The following is an 18,999-nucleotide window of genomic DNA, read 5'->3' on the forward strand; positions in this document are numbered from 1 at the left end:
TTTTATCCTAAAGAATAACCAAGTGAGAGGCACTGATTCTGCATCTTTTAAAAAACTATGTAATTTTAATTGATTCCAGAGAGGAAGGGAGAGAAAGATAGGAACATCAGTGATGAGAGAGAATCAGTGATGGGCTGCCTCCTGCACGCTCCCCACGGGGGTCAAGCCGGCAACCGGAGTATGTGCCGGCTTGCTTGAGCAGGAATCGAACCGTGACCTCCTGGTTCATCGGTTGATGCTCAACCACTGAGCCACACCCGGCCGGGCTCAGCACCTTTTTGATTAAACTAGTGACACCTATACTCACTGGACCGCTGGTCACAAATGCAGATCGACTGCGTCTTTCCCCTGCTGGGTCCTTCGCCCAGTTCTTCCCAAGTGAGTTCTGCCTGCTCAGCACAGAGCAGAAGGGAGTGGGGCTGACTGCTCCCTCCAGGCCCCCGGTCTCCCAGGGAGGCGATCGAGGCTGGAGACCCGACTGGGGCAAGAACACAGGCTCCAGGAACATGAGCTTCCCCCACGGGAAGTTTTGCTCTGCAAGCAACAGGGTCTCCCAGCGTTAGTGGGACATTTCGGGCCCATAATCCTTTGTTGTGGGAGCTGTCCTGTGTGCTGTAGGGTGGTTATTAGCATCCCTGGCCTCCACGGACTTGGTACCAGTGGCACCCCCAAGTGTGACAACCAAAATGTCTCCGGGACCCACTGGCATGTGACTGCAAGAGCGTGAGGAGGCCAAGGCTGCCCCTAGCTTTTTGCTGGCTGGCTTTCGTGTTAAATACTCTGAGCTAAATTACACCTTGAACCGGAAAGTCACCCCCTCTTCTTGGGGCTCCCGCTTTCTCATCTGGAAGATGAACGGGTTTGGACACCATGACCTCAGAGCCTTCTAGGCCGGGCAGTGGAGGGTGTGGAGAGCACAGGGTCCCTGTGGCACTTCCTAGTCAAGCCACCAGCCCCGCTGAGCCCCACCCGTAAAATGGTTAATAGCCCCTAACTCTTAGGTTGGCCGAGATCATCGGATGAGAAGGAGCTGGTCAAGGGCCTAGCGTGAGCCGGGCGTGCACTAGATGTGCAGTCAGCACCCTCTCCCCTCCCCCATTCTCCGTGCCCTTTCTTCCACATTCTTTTGACAGTGAGTGGCCACAGCTAATCTCATCACTGCATCACCACACTGAGGGGCTGACTAATATGAGCCAAGGAGGACGGCTCACTTCCCGGTCTGTCACATGCCTGGGTTCTCACCATCTTCCCTGTGGCCCATTTTCTTAGTGACATTCACTGCTGACTCACTTGGCTTGTGGTCAGCTCTGAACCCAGGGTCTTTTTCAGCTCTCCCTTTACCCCACCACCGCTCCCCAGCTCGGGTTTTGTAGCGTGGGAATGGGGTCATTAATAGAGAACATTCTGTCCAGGTGGCCCTAAACAGGGAGCCAAAGCCATTGGTAGACTGGCAGCTTCATGGGGGCAGGGGCTGTGTCTACCTTGACCTCTTTCGTTTTCCCACCAACAAGGACACTGAAGTAAAGATCTGTTGAATGAATTAATGTATTTTGAACTGGCCCCTATCTTCCAGGAGGCTCCCACTTGCTCTGAGGCAGCATCTTTGGAAAAGCAAATAAACGAAACCTTGAGACTTTAATTTACCAACAGTTGAGCTCTGAACGGATTCCCGCAGGTCCAGGGGAGTGGAAGGACCATGGCCTCTGGGCTTAGTTAGACTTGGGTTGGAATCCTGGCTTTACTAATCATGGGCTTGGTGACTTGGAGCAAGTTGCTTCTGGCTAAACTTTGTCTTCTCCCTGGAAAAATGGGGTAGCAGCATGTGCCAGGGCTACTGTGAACACTGAAGCCAGATATACATGTGAGGGAGCCTCGCGCCAGAGCCGCATCCCTCGCTCTGTCCGGAGCACACCCCTTTGATCGCTCTTGCCTCCTGTAGTTTGGTCTAGGCCAGTGGTCGGCAAACTCATTAGTCAACAGAGCCAAATACCAACAGTACAACGATTGAAATTTCTTTTGAGAGCCAAACCTTTTAAACTTAAACTATATAGGTAGGTACATGGTTATTAACTTTATTAGGGTACTCCTAAGGCTTAGGAAGAGCCACATTCAAGGGGCCAAAGAGCCGCATGTGTCTCAAGAGCCGCAGTTTGCTGACCACAGGTCTAGGTCAGCAGTTTTCAATCTATGGGTCGTGACCCCTTTGGCGGTGGAAAGACCCTTTCACAGGGGTCGCCTAAGACCATCAGAAAACACATATATAATTACATATTGTTTTTGTGAGTAATCACTATGCTTTAATTATGTTCAACTTGTAACAATAAAAATACATCCTGCATATCAGATTTTTACATTACGATGCATAACAGTAGCAAAATTACAGTTATGCAGTAGCAACGAAAATAATGTTATGGTTGGGGGTCACCACAACACGAGGAACTGTATTAAAGGGTCGTGGCATTGGGAAGGTTGAGAACCACTGATCTAGGTCTAACCTCTCTTAGACCTTTGTTCACCCAGCCTTCCTCCCCCTTTCCACTTCCAACAAAGACATACTCTACCAAACACCAGGTACACCCGGCAAACGTGTGAAGCCAGCTCTTCAAGGTCAGCTGCCTACAGTTTCCAATTCAAATCCCATCGGTTACCCCACTGATGCCCCTTTTCCGACTCTGGACATCATCCCGCGTGATCGTCACGTCTCTGTCCCCTCCTCCGATCTCTGATAGTTCCTTAGTCTTAACTTGCCCTCCTGACCTTGCTATTTTGACACGTGCTGACCCGTCATTTTGTCAGCCACCCCTCCGTTTGGATGTGTTTGTGTTTTCTCGTGATTCATTCGAGGTGGTGCCTTTGGAGCAAGATCTCCACAGGCGTGATGGTGTGGGGGACCATGACGTGTCTCCTACTGGTGACACGAAGTCACTTGGTTACTGTGATGTCGGCCAAGTTTCCCCACAGTCAGGCTACATTAACACTTTCTCCTTTTGTAGTTAGCAAGGATTTGTGGGGCGGTGCTTGGAAGGTGCGTAAATGTCCTGTTCCTCCTCAAACTTCCGGTGGATTCATGTCTTTGTATCTATATAGAGTCTGGGCTTCCTGCCTTACCCAGTGGGTTATGGTCTCTTACTGCGGCCATGGGCTTTGGTGTTCTCGCTGTCCTCTCTCTGGCCAGTGGCAGCCCCTCTAAGCTGGCCTCTTGTCCTGTTACGCCCCCATCATTCCTTGGCCACTTTCTTGCTTCCTGACATAAGGTGATGCTCCAGGTTCATCGTGCGTTTCCCCTGCCCAGCCCTAGAATGAGCCATTTCTCCAAGAAGCTGGTCTCTGAGTAAAGGATGACATTACAAGCCCGTATTTCAGTGCCAGAGGCATCCATTGCTCTCTGGCTGTCAGTTCCTGGGCCCTCTCTATGGAACGAGCTGGGACATACAGGTGCATGTGACATGTATACATCCACATGGCGATGTCTGTATTGTGTCTGTTGAAAATCACGAATTCACAGCGACCCCTCCGTCTCCACGCTCCCGCCGCAGGGTTTTCCTGCCTTTCTCTCTGTGCGCACCTCCCGACGGTGAGGCCCCGGCCCCCGGCATCGCACAGTGCTCACTTACTTAATCAGCCCCCTGCGTGTAACACCCTCCATCCCTCCCTCCTCACCCTCACCCGGTTCTGATACTCTGCCCTGGGCCACCCCCACCTTGTCACCCTGACCAGCCTCCGCTTCTGTGAAACTCCCAGTTTTGAGATGATGGTTCATATGTTTTTTATATTCATTCATTCATTCGTTCATTTATTTATCTTCATTGATTTCAGAGAGGAAGGAAGAAGGAGAGAGAGAGAGAAACATCAATGATGAGAGAGAATCATTGACTGGCTGCCTCCTGCATGCCCCCTACTGGGAATCGAGCCCAGGCATGTGCCCTTGAGTGGGAATCTAACTGTGACCTCCTGGTTCATAGATCGACACCCAACCCCTGAGACACACTGGCCGGGTGGTTCATTGGTTTTTAAACTGTGAGGCCCAGATTCGGCCTGTGGGCCCTGGATGGTGACTGGTATTCACTGGGCCAGGAAGCTGGACTGTAAGGGCCTCCCACCTCCCACGGACACTCCCTCCCTTCCCTGTACCACGTGCAAATGAAGGAAGCCTCCAGCACAGTGCGGTTGACCCTGCGCGTGGCCTCTGCTGTTGCTGTTCTCATTATCTGGGCTCCTCTTTGTCTGCACCCACCTTCCTCCCGTCCACCTGCTCCGCTCAGACCTCACCTCCTGTAGGAAGCGTCCAGATTCCCCGCGTGACCCCACGCTGACCCCATGCTGAAGCACCACCCCCTTCTCCTTCCATTTCCTTTGTCTCTGCTGCAAAACCACAGGCACATGGGGCCCATTTTATCTCCATGTCCCAGTGCCTGAAAGAGGGCCCAGCACATAGTAGGTGCTCATAAATGTCACCCAGATGAGCATCAATAATAGTAACAGCAGCACTCGAATAGCACTTCCTGGGCCCCCGGCCGGTTCTAAGTCCTTTAGGTGCTCCCATCCCTCTGGCCCCAACCCCAATCTGTGAGATGGTTAGGATTGTTGCCCCATTTTACAGATGGCGGGACTGAGGCACAGGGAGGTTAAATAAGTGACGTGGCCCAGGCCACACAGTGGCGGAGTCACATTGGAACCCCGACAGGTAGACCCTGCAGGACCTGCTCTTACCTCTCACGTGCCTCTCATGGGAAAGGGGCGAGCGTTGTCAGCATAAGGGAGGGGAGTAGGTATGGGTGGTTGAGTCACACGGTCCCCACCCCTCTCACACACTCCCAGCCCCAGTTTCTAGCGCCCTTAGGGGCCCTGGCACCCGGCTGAGCAGGTAGGAAAGAAAGTGGTGCCTTTTAATTTGGCGGCCGACAGGAACTGTTCCTCCCCTGAGGTCTTAGGACACCAGGTCCACGTGCTGGTAGAGTGAGCACACAGGAGGCAGCTATCAGATCTTACGCAAGACTTGTAAGTCATTGCATTGGGTTAGCAGGGCGCCAACTCTCCCGGTCCCTGACGGGGCACCCACGCCAGCCGTCACCCAGCAGGGCCAGGGCAGCGGCTCTTGACCAAGCTGGGCTCTAACCAGAGAGCCTGGGAGCGTCGCGTGTGGGCTCAGAGCTCCATCGGTAGAACGGGGTGTGCGAGAGCCGTCTGCCCAGGGTCCAGTGCGAGGAGGAAGCCAGGTGCGTGAGGAGCCTCCTGTGAATGCTCCGTGTCAAACCTGCCCGACACTTATGTCCCTCACTCCTCTCGATCGCCTGGCGGGTCTGGTCGTAGGAGCCCCATTTTTACAGACGAGGAAACTGAGGCTCAGAGAGGGGAACTTACTTTCCTAAAGTCACACAGCCATGATTTGAACCCAGGGCAGCTGACTCAGGGCCTTATGTCTTGAACAGCTGGCCAGATTTAAACCCAAGAAGCCTGACTGAGGCCCAGACCCCAAATCCCTCCGCCCACAACCCTGTCTACACTGATGGGATCCCTGAGAAAGAAAGGCGTCCGCTCTGTGCCTGGGGCTGAAACCCACAGGAAACAGCCAAAGCCGAGCTGAGGCTGAGACCGGGTCCCGGGCAGGGTTTATGTTGGACTGAAGAGGAATCTCCGAGGTTCTAGTCAGTGTGGCTCGTTGGCCCTCGGACTGAAGGGTCCCGGGTTCCATTCTGATCAAGTGCATGTACCTCGGCTGCAGGCTCGATCCCTGGCCCTGGTTGGGGTGCATGCGGGAGGGCAACCAATCGATGTGTCTCTCTCACATCGATGTGTCTCTCTCTGTCTCTCCTCCTCCCTTCCATGCTCTCTAAAAATCAATGGAAAAATATCCTCGGGTGAGGATTAACAACAACAACAACAAAGAAGAATCTAAGAATCAAAGAAGCGGGTACAGGGGCCATGGAAGCAGGGGGTGGAAACCGGAGGGTGAGATGGAGAGGAGACGCCATAGCATCCTGTTCCCTTTAACGGCAGAGAAGCCCTTTGGGGTTCAGCTCATTCCTGTTGGTGCCTACTACGTGCCAGGCCCAAGCTAGGGTCTGGGGATGTGGTAGGGGTGACAAGACCTCACCAGGCCCCTGCCCTCGTGAGGGCGACATTCTGATGGGAAAGACCAACCGAGAATCATAACCAGCCCGGCTGGCATGGCTCAGTGGTTGAGTGTTGACACCTGTCAGCTGGAAGGTGATGGTTTGATTCCTGGTCAGGGCACATGCCCGGGCTGTAGGCCCAACCCCCAGTCTGGGATCGTGCAGGAGGCAGCCAATCAACGCTTCTCTCTCATCATTGATGTTTCTATTTCTCTTCCTCTCCCTTCCCCTCTGAAATCAATAAAAATATATTTTTTTAAAAAGAAACATAACCAAATGTGGGTCAAGGTCCTCTCAGGTGCCAACATGTGTCCTGAGGAAGCGAGACAAGTATAAGGGCCCCCATCAGACGGGGTGTCCCACAGGCTCCTGGCGGAGCTGGTCCCGGGAGAGCCGAGGTTAGCCAAGCCATGGGGCATGCCAGCCACACCACGGCCCCTGCTGCCCGAGACCAGCTCTCTGTGCCCGTCTCACCCCATCCCCTTTGCTCTCCGCAGGTTTGACATCTACAGGAAGGTGCCCAAGGACCTTACGCAGCCGACATACACCGGGGCCATCAGTGAGTAGCCCTTCGTACCCTCCCCCTACCCCCGTCCCCCTCCCCCCTCCTACTCTTGTGCCCACTCCCCATGCAGAACTGCTAGGCCAGAGGAATGGAGAGATGGCGGCAGGAAGAAATGACTGGCATCTCGCCAGGCCCTTCATATAGCTCCTCCCCTCATCTCTGTCCTCACCCATCCTGTGAGGTTTGCCGGCACCTGTTTCCAGAAGGGGCCACCAGAAATTATTCCTAGTCGCTGCCCTGGGAGATGACACGGGGGCTCAGGGGTCAGGGAGAGCCTTCCTTTTCTCTCCAGGCCTTTTAAAGTAGTTGCATTTTTGACATAAGCATGGTTTTAACCATTGAAAAAAATAATAAAAATCTCACCCAGATGTTGGGTTCTAAATGTCATTCGTCAATAAAAGGACGCAGGGCGCCCTGGAGAAGGGCTGACGTCAGGAGCGGGCAGGAGGGCACAAAGAAACCTGGACGCCTCGTGCGCCAGGAAGCAAAGAGCCGCCGGAGAAGCAAAGGCTGGGGCGTGTGGGCCGGACGCCAGCCTGGGAGAGGGAGCCCGGAGCCCGAGGCTGGGCAGTGCGAGTGACAAAATAAGCGATGGGATTATCGGCTCGTCGCCCCAGGAAAAGGTCCACAAGTCCATACCGATGGGGGGAGGGATGACTCTTCCTCAGAGAAGAATTGCAAATGCTATAGGAATACGTCCCGTCCAGGATTCGGAGTGCGGTTCTCTTCCTGTGAGTGTGGGCTGGGCTGAGCGCCTCGCTTGTGAAGAAACGAGAATGGGCCCCCCCCCCCCCCCCCCCGGCGTGGCTCCGTGGTTGAGGGTCGACCTGTGACCCAGGAGGTCATGGTTCAATTCCCCGTCAGGGCACATGCCTGGGTTTCAGGCTCCATCCCCACTATGGGTGTGCAGGAGGCAGCCGATCAATGATTCTTTCTCATTATCGATGTTTCTCTCTCTTCCTCTCTGAAATCAATAAAAATATATTTTAGAGAGAGATGAGAATGGAAAGGAAATAGTCACTTTAATGTGGATACACCAGTGAGATGTCATGTGGATGTCACAGCCCCCCCCCCCCCCAATGGAACGATCTTTCCCCCAAACCACAAGCCAGTGTAATTGTGAGAAAGCATCAGGCAGCTCCAGATTGGGGGTGGGGGGGGGGGCATCGTACAGGACGCCTGACAAGCAAGAAGGCTAGTCTGAAGAGCTGTCGCAGATTCGAGACACGGGCCTGTGACGGCTGCGTGTGAGGTGGGGCCTGGGTGGGTTCCGGAACAGGAGCGGGTCACTGTGGGAAACTGGGGCTCTGGATAAGACTATAGCTTATTTGGTCATCGTATTGGACAATGGCAACTAAGCCCTTTTGACAAACCTGCCAGATGTTAGCTAACGTCCGGGGAGCTGGGAGAAGGCGTGTGGGAACTTCCTGTGCCATCTTTGTGTCTAGTATTGCTCCACAATAAAAAATAAAAACACGCCAGAGGTGCTATGCAGGCAGGAATGATGGAGGAGAAAATGGGCTCAGAGAGGTCAGCTGGCTCGCTGATGTTTCACAGCTCGCAGAAGGTAGAGCCGGACTGGCCTGGGACTCAGTGGGCCTCTCTGCCTTCCTCCCCCTCCCCCACCCCACCCGTGGCCTCTCCAGTGCTTGGTGTAGGAGAGGGACCTTCCCCAGGGACTGTCCCCTGGGGTCAGACCCTCAGCTTGGAGTCCACCGTGGCCTCCCAGGGCAGGCCGTTGAAGGGGAGGGATGACCTCAGGGACCCCCCAACCCTGGCTGGCCCTGCCCAGCTCTCCCTCCCTCCAGCTCGGCTCAGGGAAGCTGAGGATGCCGTCCCCACGCCCCCGGGGAGGGGGACAGGCCCTGGGTCCGGCAGAACTGTGTTCATCCTCCCCTTTAGCAACTGGGTGACCTTGGGCTGGTCACTTCACCTCTCTGAGTCTCCGTTTCCTGATCTGGGGGTGAAAGGACATCACGCCTGTTGCATGTGGGGGTGAGGGGGGCTTGCTAAGTCCTCGGTGCACAGATGGCCATCCTCCTGGAGCCCGCGGCCCACGCGGGTCTGTGACCGCGGGAGCTGTGACGCTTTGTGGCTGATCCCCACGGAAAGGATACCCGGGGACATGAAAGGAAAGGGGCTTGCTCTCCCTGCTCCTCTCCCTGCTCAGCTGTTTTATGAACCTGGGCCAGAAACTGCACGGCCGGCCTGCGCCCTTCCTGCCCCCAGCGGACAGCTCCAACCTCTTCTCCATCTCTCCAGACTCTCCCGGGTCAGTAGGTTTACTACCAGCGTGTATCCTTCTAGAATTTTTTTGAAAGTATAGCGAGGCGTTGATGTGCGTATGTCTGTTTTCAGCACAGGCGGGCGCACGCTGTGCACACCATCTTCCCGCCTTTCTCCCAGCCGATTTGTCCCGGACACCTTCGTCCCAGCACATAGTAGGCCACCAGGCTCTTCTCTCCAGCCGTGTCAGATTGCATGAGCTGGGTGACCCACTGTGTGTGTGACCAGCCTGCGGAGGGTGGATGGCTGATTCCATGGTATTGCTGTCACAGACATCCTCAGTCATACCTCTCTGTGTCCCTGTACGGTTATTTCTGTAAAGTAACTTTCCCAGAAGAGGAACGACTGGGTCAAAGGGCCTGCGTGGGGTAGAATTTAGAAGGCGCTGTCACGGAGCCCCCGGAGATGCGGTCTCTTCTGCGGTCCTTGTCACAGCGCGCCGCTGGGTAGCAGTTCCCTCCCGTGGGAGGAAAGGCGCGAGGCCCGGGAAGCCAGCCCTCAGCTACCATTCAGTGGACAAATATTTGTGAACCGGGTCCTGGGGCCGGGCCCCGCGCCAAGCCCGGGACCACGCTGATGAATGGGCCCTGGGCTTCGTCCTGGAGGAGCGCACGGCCAGCCGAGCGGGGCTGCAGACGCACAAACATTTCCTGACGTCGCGATCACTGCTATGAATAACCGGAGAAACCAGCCAGGGCGCGGGGGACTCACGGGTCGGGCCTCAGTGTCGCCTCCGCCCCTTCAGCGGCCGTGTGGCCTTGGACAATTCACTGACGTCCCGGCGTCTCGGTCTCGGGTCCAGTGTCCCCTTGGCTGGCTGCCCCCTGGCCAGCATTCTCCTGGGGTCACATTCCTCCCGCCGGTGCCTGAGTCAGTCTCGGAAGAAGCCTGGAGTCGGAGAGCCGTAGCGTCTTGCCCAAACATGGATTGAAAAGCCCTCGTCCAGCCTTCGCACTTTTCACTCATTCATTCAACAAATGTGTTTCGTATCTCCTCGGAGCAGGCCCCGTGCTAGACCCCGAGGCCGCCGTGGTTCCGGGAGCCCGTCTCGGTCCTCCCGGTCGGGGGGCAGGCAGTGGCGGGGGAGTGGACACCGAGCTCGGGTGACCCAAGGTCATTGGGCCCTTGGTGTCCGCCTGCGGCTTGGCCAGGCTTCATCAGGGCCTTGAACAAAGCACTCAGGTTTCAGCAAGAGGCGTTGCCGGCCCTGTCACTCCACCTCCAACCTGGACAGAGGGAGGAAGTGGGGCCCGTTGTGCAGGCCGAAGGCCAGGAAGGCAGCGAGGAGACCCGGACAGACCTAAGTCAGCCTTGACCTTCAAAAACGCCTGCTTGTTGGGGCTTGCTCATCGTGGCAGCATCCTATGGGTGCTGGGGCTTGAGGGTGGAGGGGAGAGGGGTAGAAACGATCCTGAAAAGTGGGTGCCCTGTGAGGTGATGCTGTTCAGGAGGGGGCGTTCGGACCCCTCGCTGGGGTTCTTTTCCTGGCCGCGTCCTCGCTGCCGTCTGCAGGTGAGAAGGGGCAGACTGGAGCCAGGAAACTCAGACTGTCCCCTGCAGTGGATTTGCTCAGCAGCGGGTGAAGGCATTTGAAATTCATGTCCAGGTCATAGTAGCAATCACACGTGAGCACTCTGTATGAACTGGTGTGGCACCTGCTTAGACTGGATTGCTGGGTGAGCAGAGGGTGTGTCCCCTGCACCGCCGTTTGCTTAGAGAAAGAAAGGATTTATACGTCTGTGCTCCCGTGACCGGCAAGGACATGAGGAATCAGGGAGGCAAGAGGGAGTGGCGGGGCCTGTGGCAAACTGGTGAGCTCAGACCCCATGTGGGTCCAGGGCTTAAGTGCTCTGGAGTAGCCAGAAGCTGGACTTTGACACGCAACGTCCAGATTGCTTGATGCTGCCTCCGTATTTTAAAGTACGTACCGCTCAAGCCAAGCAACCCATTGGTGACCACCACCTGGCTACCTGTGTTTCCGACTGACCTCTGCGTTAAATGGCTCTTGTGGAAGAAAGCCGGGCTGGCCCCTCGGAGGGGCTGCCCGTTAGGGGGTTGGTCCACACTGGAGGGTCAGGTCAGTACCAGAGCTGTAGACTTGGTATCCGTTGTATCAATCTGCCTTTTTGGGAGTGGGGCTGCTTCAGATGGAGATCAAGAGTAGGAAGGGGCTTCCGGCCGGCGTGGCTCAGTGGTTGAGAATCCACCTGTGAACCAGGAAGTCACGGTTCGATTCCCGGTCAGGGCACATGCCCGGGTTGCAGTCTTGATCCTCCGGCGTGGAGTGTGCAGGAGGCAGCCAATCAGTGGTTCTTATCATTGATGTTTCTATTCCTCTCCCTTCCTCTCTAAAAGAAAAAACATTTTTATGTAAAAAAAAAAAGAAGAGTAATGCCCTAACCAGTTTGGCTCAGTGGATAGAGCGTCGGCCTGCAGACTGAAGGGTCCCAGGTTCGATTCCGGTCAAGGGCATGTACCTTGGTTGCAGGCACATTCCCAATAGCGGGTGTGCAGGAGGCAGCTGATCGATGTTTCTCTCTCATCGATGTTTCTAGCTCTCTATCCCTCTCCCTTTCTCTCTGAAAAAAAATCAATAAAATATATTTTTTAAAAATACCAAGCAAGAGGAATAAAATCACTTCTTTAAAAAAAAAAAAAAAAGAGTAGGAAGGGCTGAGGTGTGCAGGAGGGTCTCTCCACTCCCTCTAAGCAGCTCTTCCTTGGAGGCAGGGGGGAGGGGGGGGGACGGGGGGGTATGGCCTCCCTCATGTGGCCTCCACCCTGACTGTGCGTCTCTGTTGTTTCTTGCAGTCTCTGTCTGCTGCTGCCTCTTCATCCTCTTCCTCTTCCTCTCGGAGCTCACCGGATTCATAACCACAGAAGTGTAAGTTACCCCTTGGGGGGGGGGGCGTCCCAGAGCGCCCCCAGAGGAGAAGCGGGAGGGGCTCTAACCCGGAGAGAAACCTCAGGCCTCCCAGCTCTCTTTCCAAGCCCTGGCACCGCCGCTCCTGTGTCTCTTTACGGGATTAAAAGCTGGAGCCAAAGGGAATGCCGCTGTGTTACGGCAGGAGAGGAAATCTGGGTCCGTCCTGGGGGGCCTCCTGGGTCCCCGATGGGCACAGCTCGGGCGCCCTCTTTGCCGTCCCGCTGGTGGGCCAGGGGCTTTTCCTCCCTCTGACTCCTCCTGGGGTCACTGGACGCTGAAGCCGGGAGGCTTCCCGCCCGAGGGGGCGAGGCTGCTGACCCCGGCCCTGTTCCCGGGCCACCGCTGGGGCCGGTGCGGGCTTCCTGGCAGCAGCTGACGCGCCGCGGGCGCATCCCCGATTCCTAGTAAGTGCTCGGCCGCGTGCAGCACAGATGCCCACGGAATGATTTAGTCACGGCCTGGGCGCCCCTCTGAGAGGGAATTAGCCCCAGGAGCTTCCTGCCCTGGCCAGGGGCTCGAGGCTTCCAGGCCTCTGCGTCCGTGTTGACGACCTAGACAGACAGCACGGGGCTAAGCCCTGGCCGCTCGCTCCTCCGTCCGGCACCGGAATGTTCTCTTTTACTCACGGAACGTCTCGGTTTCCTCCGCCTCCCGCTCAGCCACAGGACAGTGGGAGCTGAAACAGCTGCTGGGGCCCAGAGGGCCGTGTTGCTGTGTAAGCATGACCACCTTTAAGCCTCACACAGCCACACAGGTGAGGAGACGGGCTCAGACAGGCGGGGACGTGCCCACGGGCATGCAGCGAGGAGGTGGCCCCGCAGGCCCGCTGGCCTCGCCTCCCCTTGACTTGCTTCTGGATGTACTTCCTGCCCGCCACTCCCCTTCCCTGCCCCCCTGATCCTTTCTTTAGCCCGGGGTCCTCACAGAGTGGTGGAAAACGGCACAGGACAAAGCCAGGCCGGCGTGGCTCAGTGGTTGAGCCTCAACCTAGGAACCAGGAGGTCACGGTTCGATTCCCGGTCAGGGCACAGGCCCGAGTTGTCGGCTCGATCGATCCCCAGTTAGGAGGCTGAGCAGGAGACGGCCGATCAATGATTCTCTCTCATCATTGATGTTTCTACCTCTCCCTTCCTCTCTGAAATCCATAAAAATAATATTAACACGAAACAAACACAACACCCGAGAAGTGCAATAAACCGAGGTTTGCCTGTATTTTCCTGAAAGGACCGAGTATAACGTTTGATATCAGTAGGCCCGTCTCTCCTTGCATTTACCCCTTTCACGTTTCCCCCAGGTAACACTAAAGGGCTGTGAGGCGCTCAGCACCTGGCGCGATCAGTCCCCGTGAAGGTGCTTTTCCTCGTCCCCTCCCTTGAGTTAAGAACCGCGCTCCCCCTCGCCTCCAGCTACCATCGAGGTAGCTGCTGAGGCAGGGGGCCGGCAGGAGAGCTCTGACGTCAGAGCTTGCGTCTGGAGCAGGTGGGGCCCCGGCTGCTGGGTGAAGGGCCGCTCTGCGAGCCTGGACGGCTCCTGTGTACCCAGGGCAGGGCTCTCCTTCCCAGGAGCGCAGTGTTCCCACCGCCCTGCCCTCCGCCCGCCCCGACTTCCTCTTCCTGGCTCCTGGGGGCACCCTGGACGCGCCGGTCCCACCAGGTCCCTGGAGAGGAAGCCAGATGAGGGTGAGGGAAGAGCCCAAACAAGAGGCTATTCATCCAGTGTGCGCCCGCGTCCGGCCCTGGGCCCACGAGCACGTTCCCATTCGCGGTGTGAGCGGCTGGCGAGGGAGGGAAGTGGGGACGAGAAGAGAGGCCTTTCGGGGCCGAGGCTCCATTCAGGGCGATGCAGTGACCCTACGGCCCCTCGCTCCTGTTGCCAGGTAACCATAGTACACAAGTTGCCCACAGGGAGTCTGCAGGGAGCGGACTCGGACGACACAGAGAAACCAGAGGGAACAGGCTGCTCCGGTGGGGCCTTCCCTCTCTCGGAAGCTCGTCTGAGCCCTGGGGAGCCCTGCCGATTCGGGAGAACGGAGCGTCGCCATTCTTTTCCTTTTCGGAGCAGCCGGCCCTCCCTGGCAGTTGTGTGACCGCAGTGGGTCAGCCCGCCCTTCGCCCCCCCGGAAATGAGGTCACCGCGGGTTGGATCACACCGCTCCAAGCCTGGCCTGCGGTTATCTGTGACATAAGACGCTGTTCTGGCCTGGCCGGTGGGAGAGAGGAAGGCCTGTTTGTTTGGGTGGTTGGACTCCGACCTGGGCCCTGGACAGGCGTTAATTATGCTGGGAAAGGGCCCCCCAGGGTGCTCTGAGGCCTGACTTTCCAGGGCAGCAAGCAAACCCCCCCCCCCCCCCCCCCGCCTCAGAGAACGTGGCCATGGAACATTCCAGCCTTTGGCTGCCCAGGCTCTGGCTGCTCTTAATTATTAACCTGATGAGGATTTGTAAGAAGAAACTAGCAGCCGGAACTCTCCATTGACAATTGGTAGCATAATACAAGACCTCGTAATTTTCCAGTTCTGAATGTGTATCGTGGGCGACCGGTGCCAGCCACCCAGGTGAGCCATTCACGATGAGCAGCTCATCCAGGCTCACAGAACCCCGTGAAGTGGGCACTACGTTCGAATTAGCCCCACTTTACTGCTGGGGAAACTGAGGCACCGGGAGGCTAACACCACAGTCAGTGAGTTAGTCAGTGGCGGAGCCAGAGCATCGCCTGGCCTGTCTCCCACCCTTCTCTGCCCCAAGCATTTTGGCTCCCTGGGCGCCTGCAGCCCTGCTTCTCGGTCAGAATAGTTGACTGGGACTTGGATGCTCCCTCCAGGTGAGGTGGCCGAGCAGCTGGAACTCCAGGAGGCCGCCGCCCGCCCCATGGGAACTGGCAGGTTCCCATGACCCGTGTCCTTGCCGCTCCCCTGGCAGGCCCAGAGCGAGGAGGCCAGTAGCTTAAGAGGAGGAGGAGGAGGAGCTGACTTCTCCCTCTGAGCCCAGAGACCTACCCTGGGTCCTGGCCCGGGAGCCGGGCCGGGTGGAGAGCCACGGTAGTCATGTGAAGGAGCGGCGGGAGCCTGCAGGCCTCTGAGCACAGTGGCAGGGTCCAGTTCAGGCCTCGAATGCTCACCTCTTAGGAAGAGGTGCCCCGGAGGCCAGGGCCCAGGCGAGGAGGCTGGCGATGACCCAGGGCAGAGGGGCCGAGGGTCCTAGCGCAGCAGCCGTGGAGAAGGCGTGGGGGCAGGCCTGGGTGTCTGCGAAGGGCTGATTTCTTGGGCATCGTGACACCTGGAATGGTCAGGGTGTCAAACTCCGCGAGCTCGCTTACATAACCTGCGTCTCTCCCCTCCCCCTCCCACCCCAGCCCTTGCTTCGGGCCTCACTGCTGTGTAAGTTTCCATTAAGCCCACTTGTGAAGCACGGAGGTCAGGGACTTTGGGCAGGAATCCGAACTATTCAAGTGCTCTTTTAAAAGCAAATAAAATTGTTTTCCATAGATGTCATTGGACTCACGCCTCAGCCGAGAATTTCAAGGCCCTCCATTGCATTCCACCTACGCTCCCCACACACACCTCCCCAGTTCCTCTCTCCTCTCCCTACATGGCGAAGGCTCACCCCCCCACACCCCCCACGCCATCCGCAGACTCCCTGACGCTGTCTGGCGTCCCCCCACCTGGAATGTGCCCCCCACTCCACCAGCCCCGCTGGTTACCTCCCCCGTTCATTCCGTCTGCGGAGACGTGAACCCCTGCTCTGTGCTGGCGGCTCAGCCCTCGTCTCCTGGGGGAGTCCGCTGCTGCGTACGTGGGGCGTGGCGGGTGGTGGCAGGGGGAGGCTTTGGGGGCACAAAGGAGTGAATCCCTGAGCACCTCCAGGCCCTGTGGCTGTTTGGGCCGTGGATGGGGGTGAGCACCGGACGATTATCAGTAAGATGGTCACACCTGCATCATCTACTTGGGCGCCCCTTGCCCCTCAGGTTTTCACTGCTTCCTCCCACCCAGTGTCATTCCATGGAAAGAATATGGCACTGGGCTCCCGGGGCTCTAGGTTCAGATCCTGCCTCTACCGCTTTGTGGCTGTGTGACCTTGGCCAGGCCGTCTGGTTTCATTTGTGAAAAGAACAAAGTAACCCCTATCAAACCCAGGCTAGTCCCGCGTATTAAATGAGATACGACCTGGGAAAGCCCACCATCGGGGAGCCCAGAACGGGGACATCTCCTCTGATTAGTCATAAGAGAGGCCAGCTTTTACTCGGGCCTTGGAACTTACCAGGGCGGTGCTCGGCACCTTACACACATGAACACATTCATTTATGTATTGATTATTTTAAATACATTTTTTATTAATTTCAGAGAGGAAGGGAGAGAGAGATAGAAACATCAGTGATGCGAGAGAATCATTGACCGGCTGCCTCCTACACACCCCTCACGGGGGATCAAGCTCGCAACTAGGGCATTTGCCCTTGACTGGGACTCGAACCATGACCTCCTGGTTCATAGGTCGGCGCTCAACCACTGAGCCACACCGGCCGAGCCACACATGAACACATTTAATCCTCACCACAGCACCCTGGATACTGTTGCTGTACCTGTTGTTATCAACTCAGTAAACACTGGTATTAATAATAGCAGGGAAAGTAGTGGACATTTATGGAGCACTTACTGTTTACGAAGGTCGCGCCACGTCTGTGGTTGCCCCTGTCCTATATCTGGGGAAACCGAGGCTGATGGAGGCAAAGCCCCTTGGCCAAGGTCAGTCAGCCAGGAGGTGGCAGAGCCAGGGTTTGACCCCGAGAGCCTGGACTTCCACCACGATGCCATCTAACAGAGTTCAGTGAGTGTCAGACAGCCCTGCCTGGGCAGCCTGTGTTTTATGGCCAGTCCTCCACACAGCCCGGGAAATAGCCAGAATCCATAGCCCATTTTCGTCTGTCTGTCTTTCTCCTTTCCTCTTTTTCTCCCTCCCCTCCTTCCTGTTTCTCTTTCCTTTTTTTAGTGAGGCGTCTATAGCCTAGAGACGGCAAAGTGCACAGATCTTGAAGATGAGGCTTGATGCATGTTTGCCTGTATTTACATGACATCATCATCACCCCGACATCCACGTCACCCTCACCCCGACACCCACGTCACCATCACCTCTACATCGTCACCATCACCCCGACATCCATGTCACCATCACCCCGACATCCACGTCACCCTCACCCCAATACCCACGTCACCATCACCTCTACATCGTCACCATCACCCCAACATCCTCATCACCATCACCCCGACATCCACGTCACCATCACCCCGACCAGACAACACATTTCCACAAGCTGGGAGGTTCCCTGTCCCCGCTCTCAGTCAGTAATACCCCCCCCCCCACTATTCTGACTTCTGTTACCATAGATTAATTCTGCCTGTCTTTATGTTTTTTTAATATATTTTTTTTTAATTGATTTCAGAGAGGAAGGGAGAGGGAGAGAGTTAGAAACATCAATGATGAGAGAGAATCATTCACCGGCTGCCTCCTGCATGCCCCACACTGGGCCTGAGCCGCAACCAGGGCCTGTGCCCTGACTGGGAATCAAACCGTGACCTCTTGGTTCACAGGTCAATGCTCTACCACGCTGGCCGGGCTAATTCTGCCTGCCTTTACACTTCATAGAAAGTTCTACCCGTTTTACAGGCTCAGGTGAAGCGACTTGTCCCAGGTCCCCCAGCTTCTCAGTGGCAGAGCCAGGGTCTTCTCATCGCCCTCACCAGAGTCCCCAAACTTTGGTGAATCCATAAAAAGTTTATTTTTGCTCCCAATGGGCTTTTAAAATGACCTGTGAAAACCAGTTCGGCCCTGGGCAACGAGGTGAGCCAGCCTGGCCGGCCCCTGGGATGACACAGTGGGTGGGCTTGTGGCGCCAGCTGAACGGCAGGAACGCTGCCTGGGACTCGCCCGGAAGGTAGGTGGCCGCATTGACCTCATCGGGCGGTGGCACAGGTGGCTGCACCGTTCATCCCACAGCCCCGGGCTCTGCAGGGAGGCGCCTGGGAGCAGCCAGCTCTAGCCTCACGTAACAGCCTGAGCTTGGCAGGTAGTGGGTTTCCCACCCTCCCCAGCCCCTCTGTCTGGGGAGCGGGGGCCCCTGGGCTGGGAGGGGCCTCCCGCAGGGGGCCTCCAGGGTGTGCTCACCTGGGCGCCACACCTGAGGCTCACCTTGCTCTGGGAGCTGAGGTCACCTCCCGAGGATTGCCAAGGGGTGACATCATCCCACAATCCCTCAGTGCTGCTCGGGGCCCGCCCTCCAGGTGGGAGAGGTGAGCGGCTTCAAGGAAGAGTCTCACTGGGCTGGGAAGGGCGGCTGGGGCTCTCCCTCAGTGACCCAGTGACCGTTCTGTTAATCACCCCAAAGCTCATTGTTCAACCACCCTCCTGAGTTGCGACGTGAGGCTGGGGTGGGAATCGGGCGCTGAAGCATTCGGCCCTGAGATGTCCATCCTCCAGCACCACCCCCTGCCATCCTGTCCGCTCCTCTCCCTGGCTCATTGGTCCTTCCTGTTCCTTGATGCGGGCCAACGCCACAAGCCTGCCAAGCACAGGCCCTTGTCTCCCCACCCCGCACGCCGTGGCCTCGGAGGCCCAGGGCCCCCCTCGTGTTCCCCGTTGACCCTGGATGCTGAGGACAAGGAGGAGGAGGCCAGGGGAGGCCTGGAGCTCGGGCAGAAGGCAGACCGGGCCGGGTTGGGGTTGCAGCTTAGCCATGTCCTGCTGTGTGGCCTTGGGGATGGGACTCACCCTCTCTGAGCCTCAGTTTCCTGCCTGTAGAATAGGGATCAGGACATTCCGCAGGGGCAGGCGGGACCACGTGAATGCCCACAGACCCGATTGGGCCGTTCCCGGCTTGATGGGCTGGAGGCCCAGCCATCTGAAGGCTGAGCTGTGCAGGCCTCGCTCTCATTCCTAGGAACACCCTTGTGACCCCGGCGTGTGTTGTGAGCGAGCCCACGTTCCACACGAGGGGCTGGGGCGCAGAGGCAGGGAGAGTCTTAGTAAAAACCAACCGCCCTGGCCCTGGCCTGACTCCTTCTTTCCCCAAGAAGTAGCCGCTGATGAGGCTCTCGCAGCGTCGGACTGGTTAGAGCCGCAG

General features: G+C 57.0%; 1 protein-coding gene across 2 annotated transcripts in view; it reads left to right on the plus strand.

Moving 5' to 3' along the window:
* Positions 1-18,999, plus strand: part of ERGIC1 (endoplasmic reticulum-golgi intermediate compartment 1) — an 85,294-nt gene that overhangs the window by 33,832 nt on the left and 32,463 nt on the right. For both annotated transcript variants that reach the window (XR_013996087.1, XM_081092929.1), the window contains exons 2-3: positions 6,611-6,672; positions 11,776-11,848. Coding sequence is in view for 1 of the 2 variants with exons in the window: in XM_081092929.1 (XP_080949055.1) it covers positions 6,611-6,672; positions 11,776-11,848 (135 nt within the window). In the remaining variant the exon portion in view is untranslated. The remainder of the gene's footprint in view (positions 1-6,610; positions 6,673-11,775; positions 11,849-18,999) is intronic.

The sequence above is a fragment of the Myotis nattereri genome (genome assembly GCF_964212035.1).
Source record: "Myotis nattereri genome assembly, chromosome: 5".
Taxonomy (NCBI): Eukaryota; Metazoa; Chordata; class Mammalia; order Chiroptera; family Vespertilionidae; genus Myotis; species Myotis nattereri.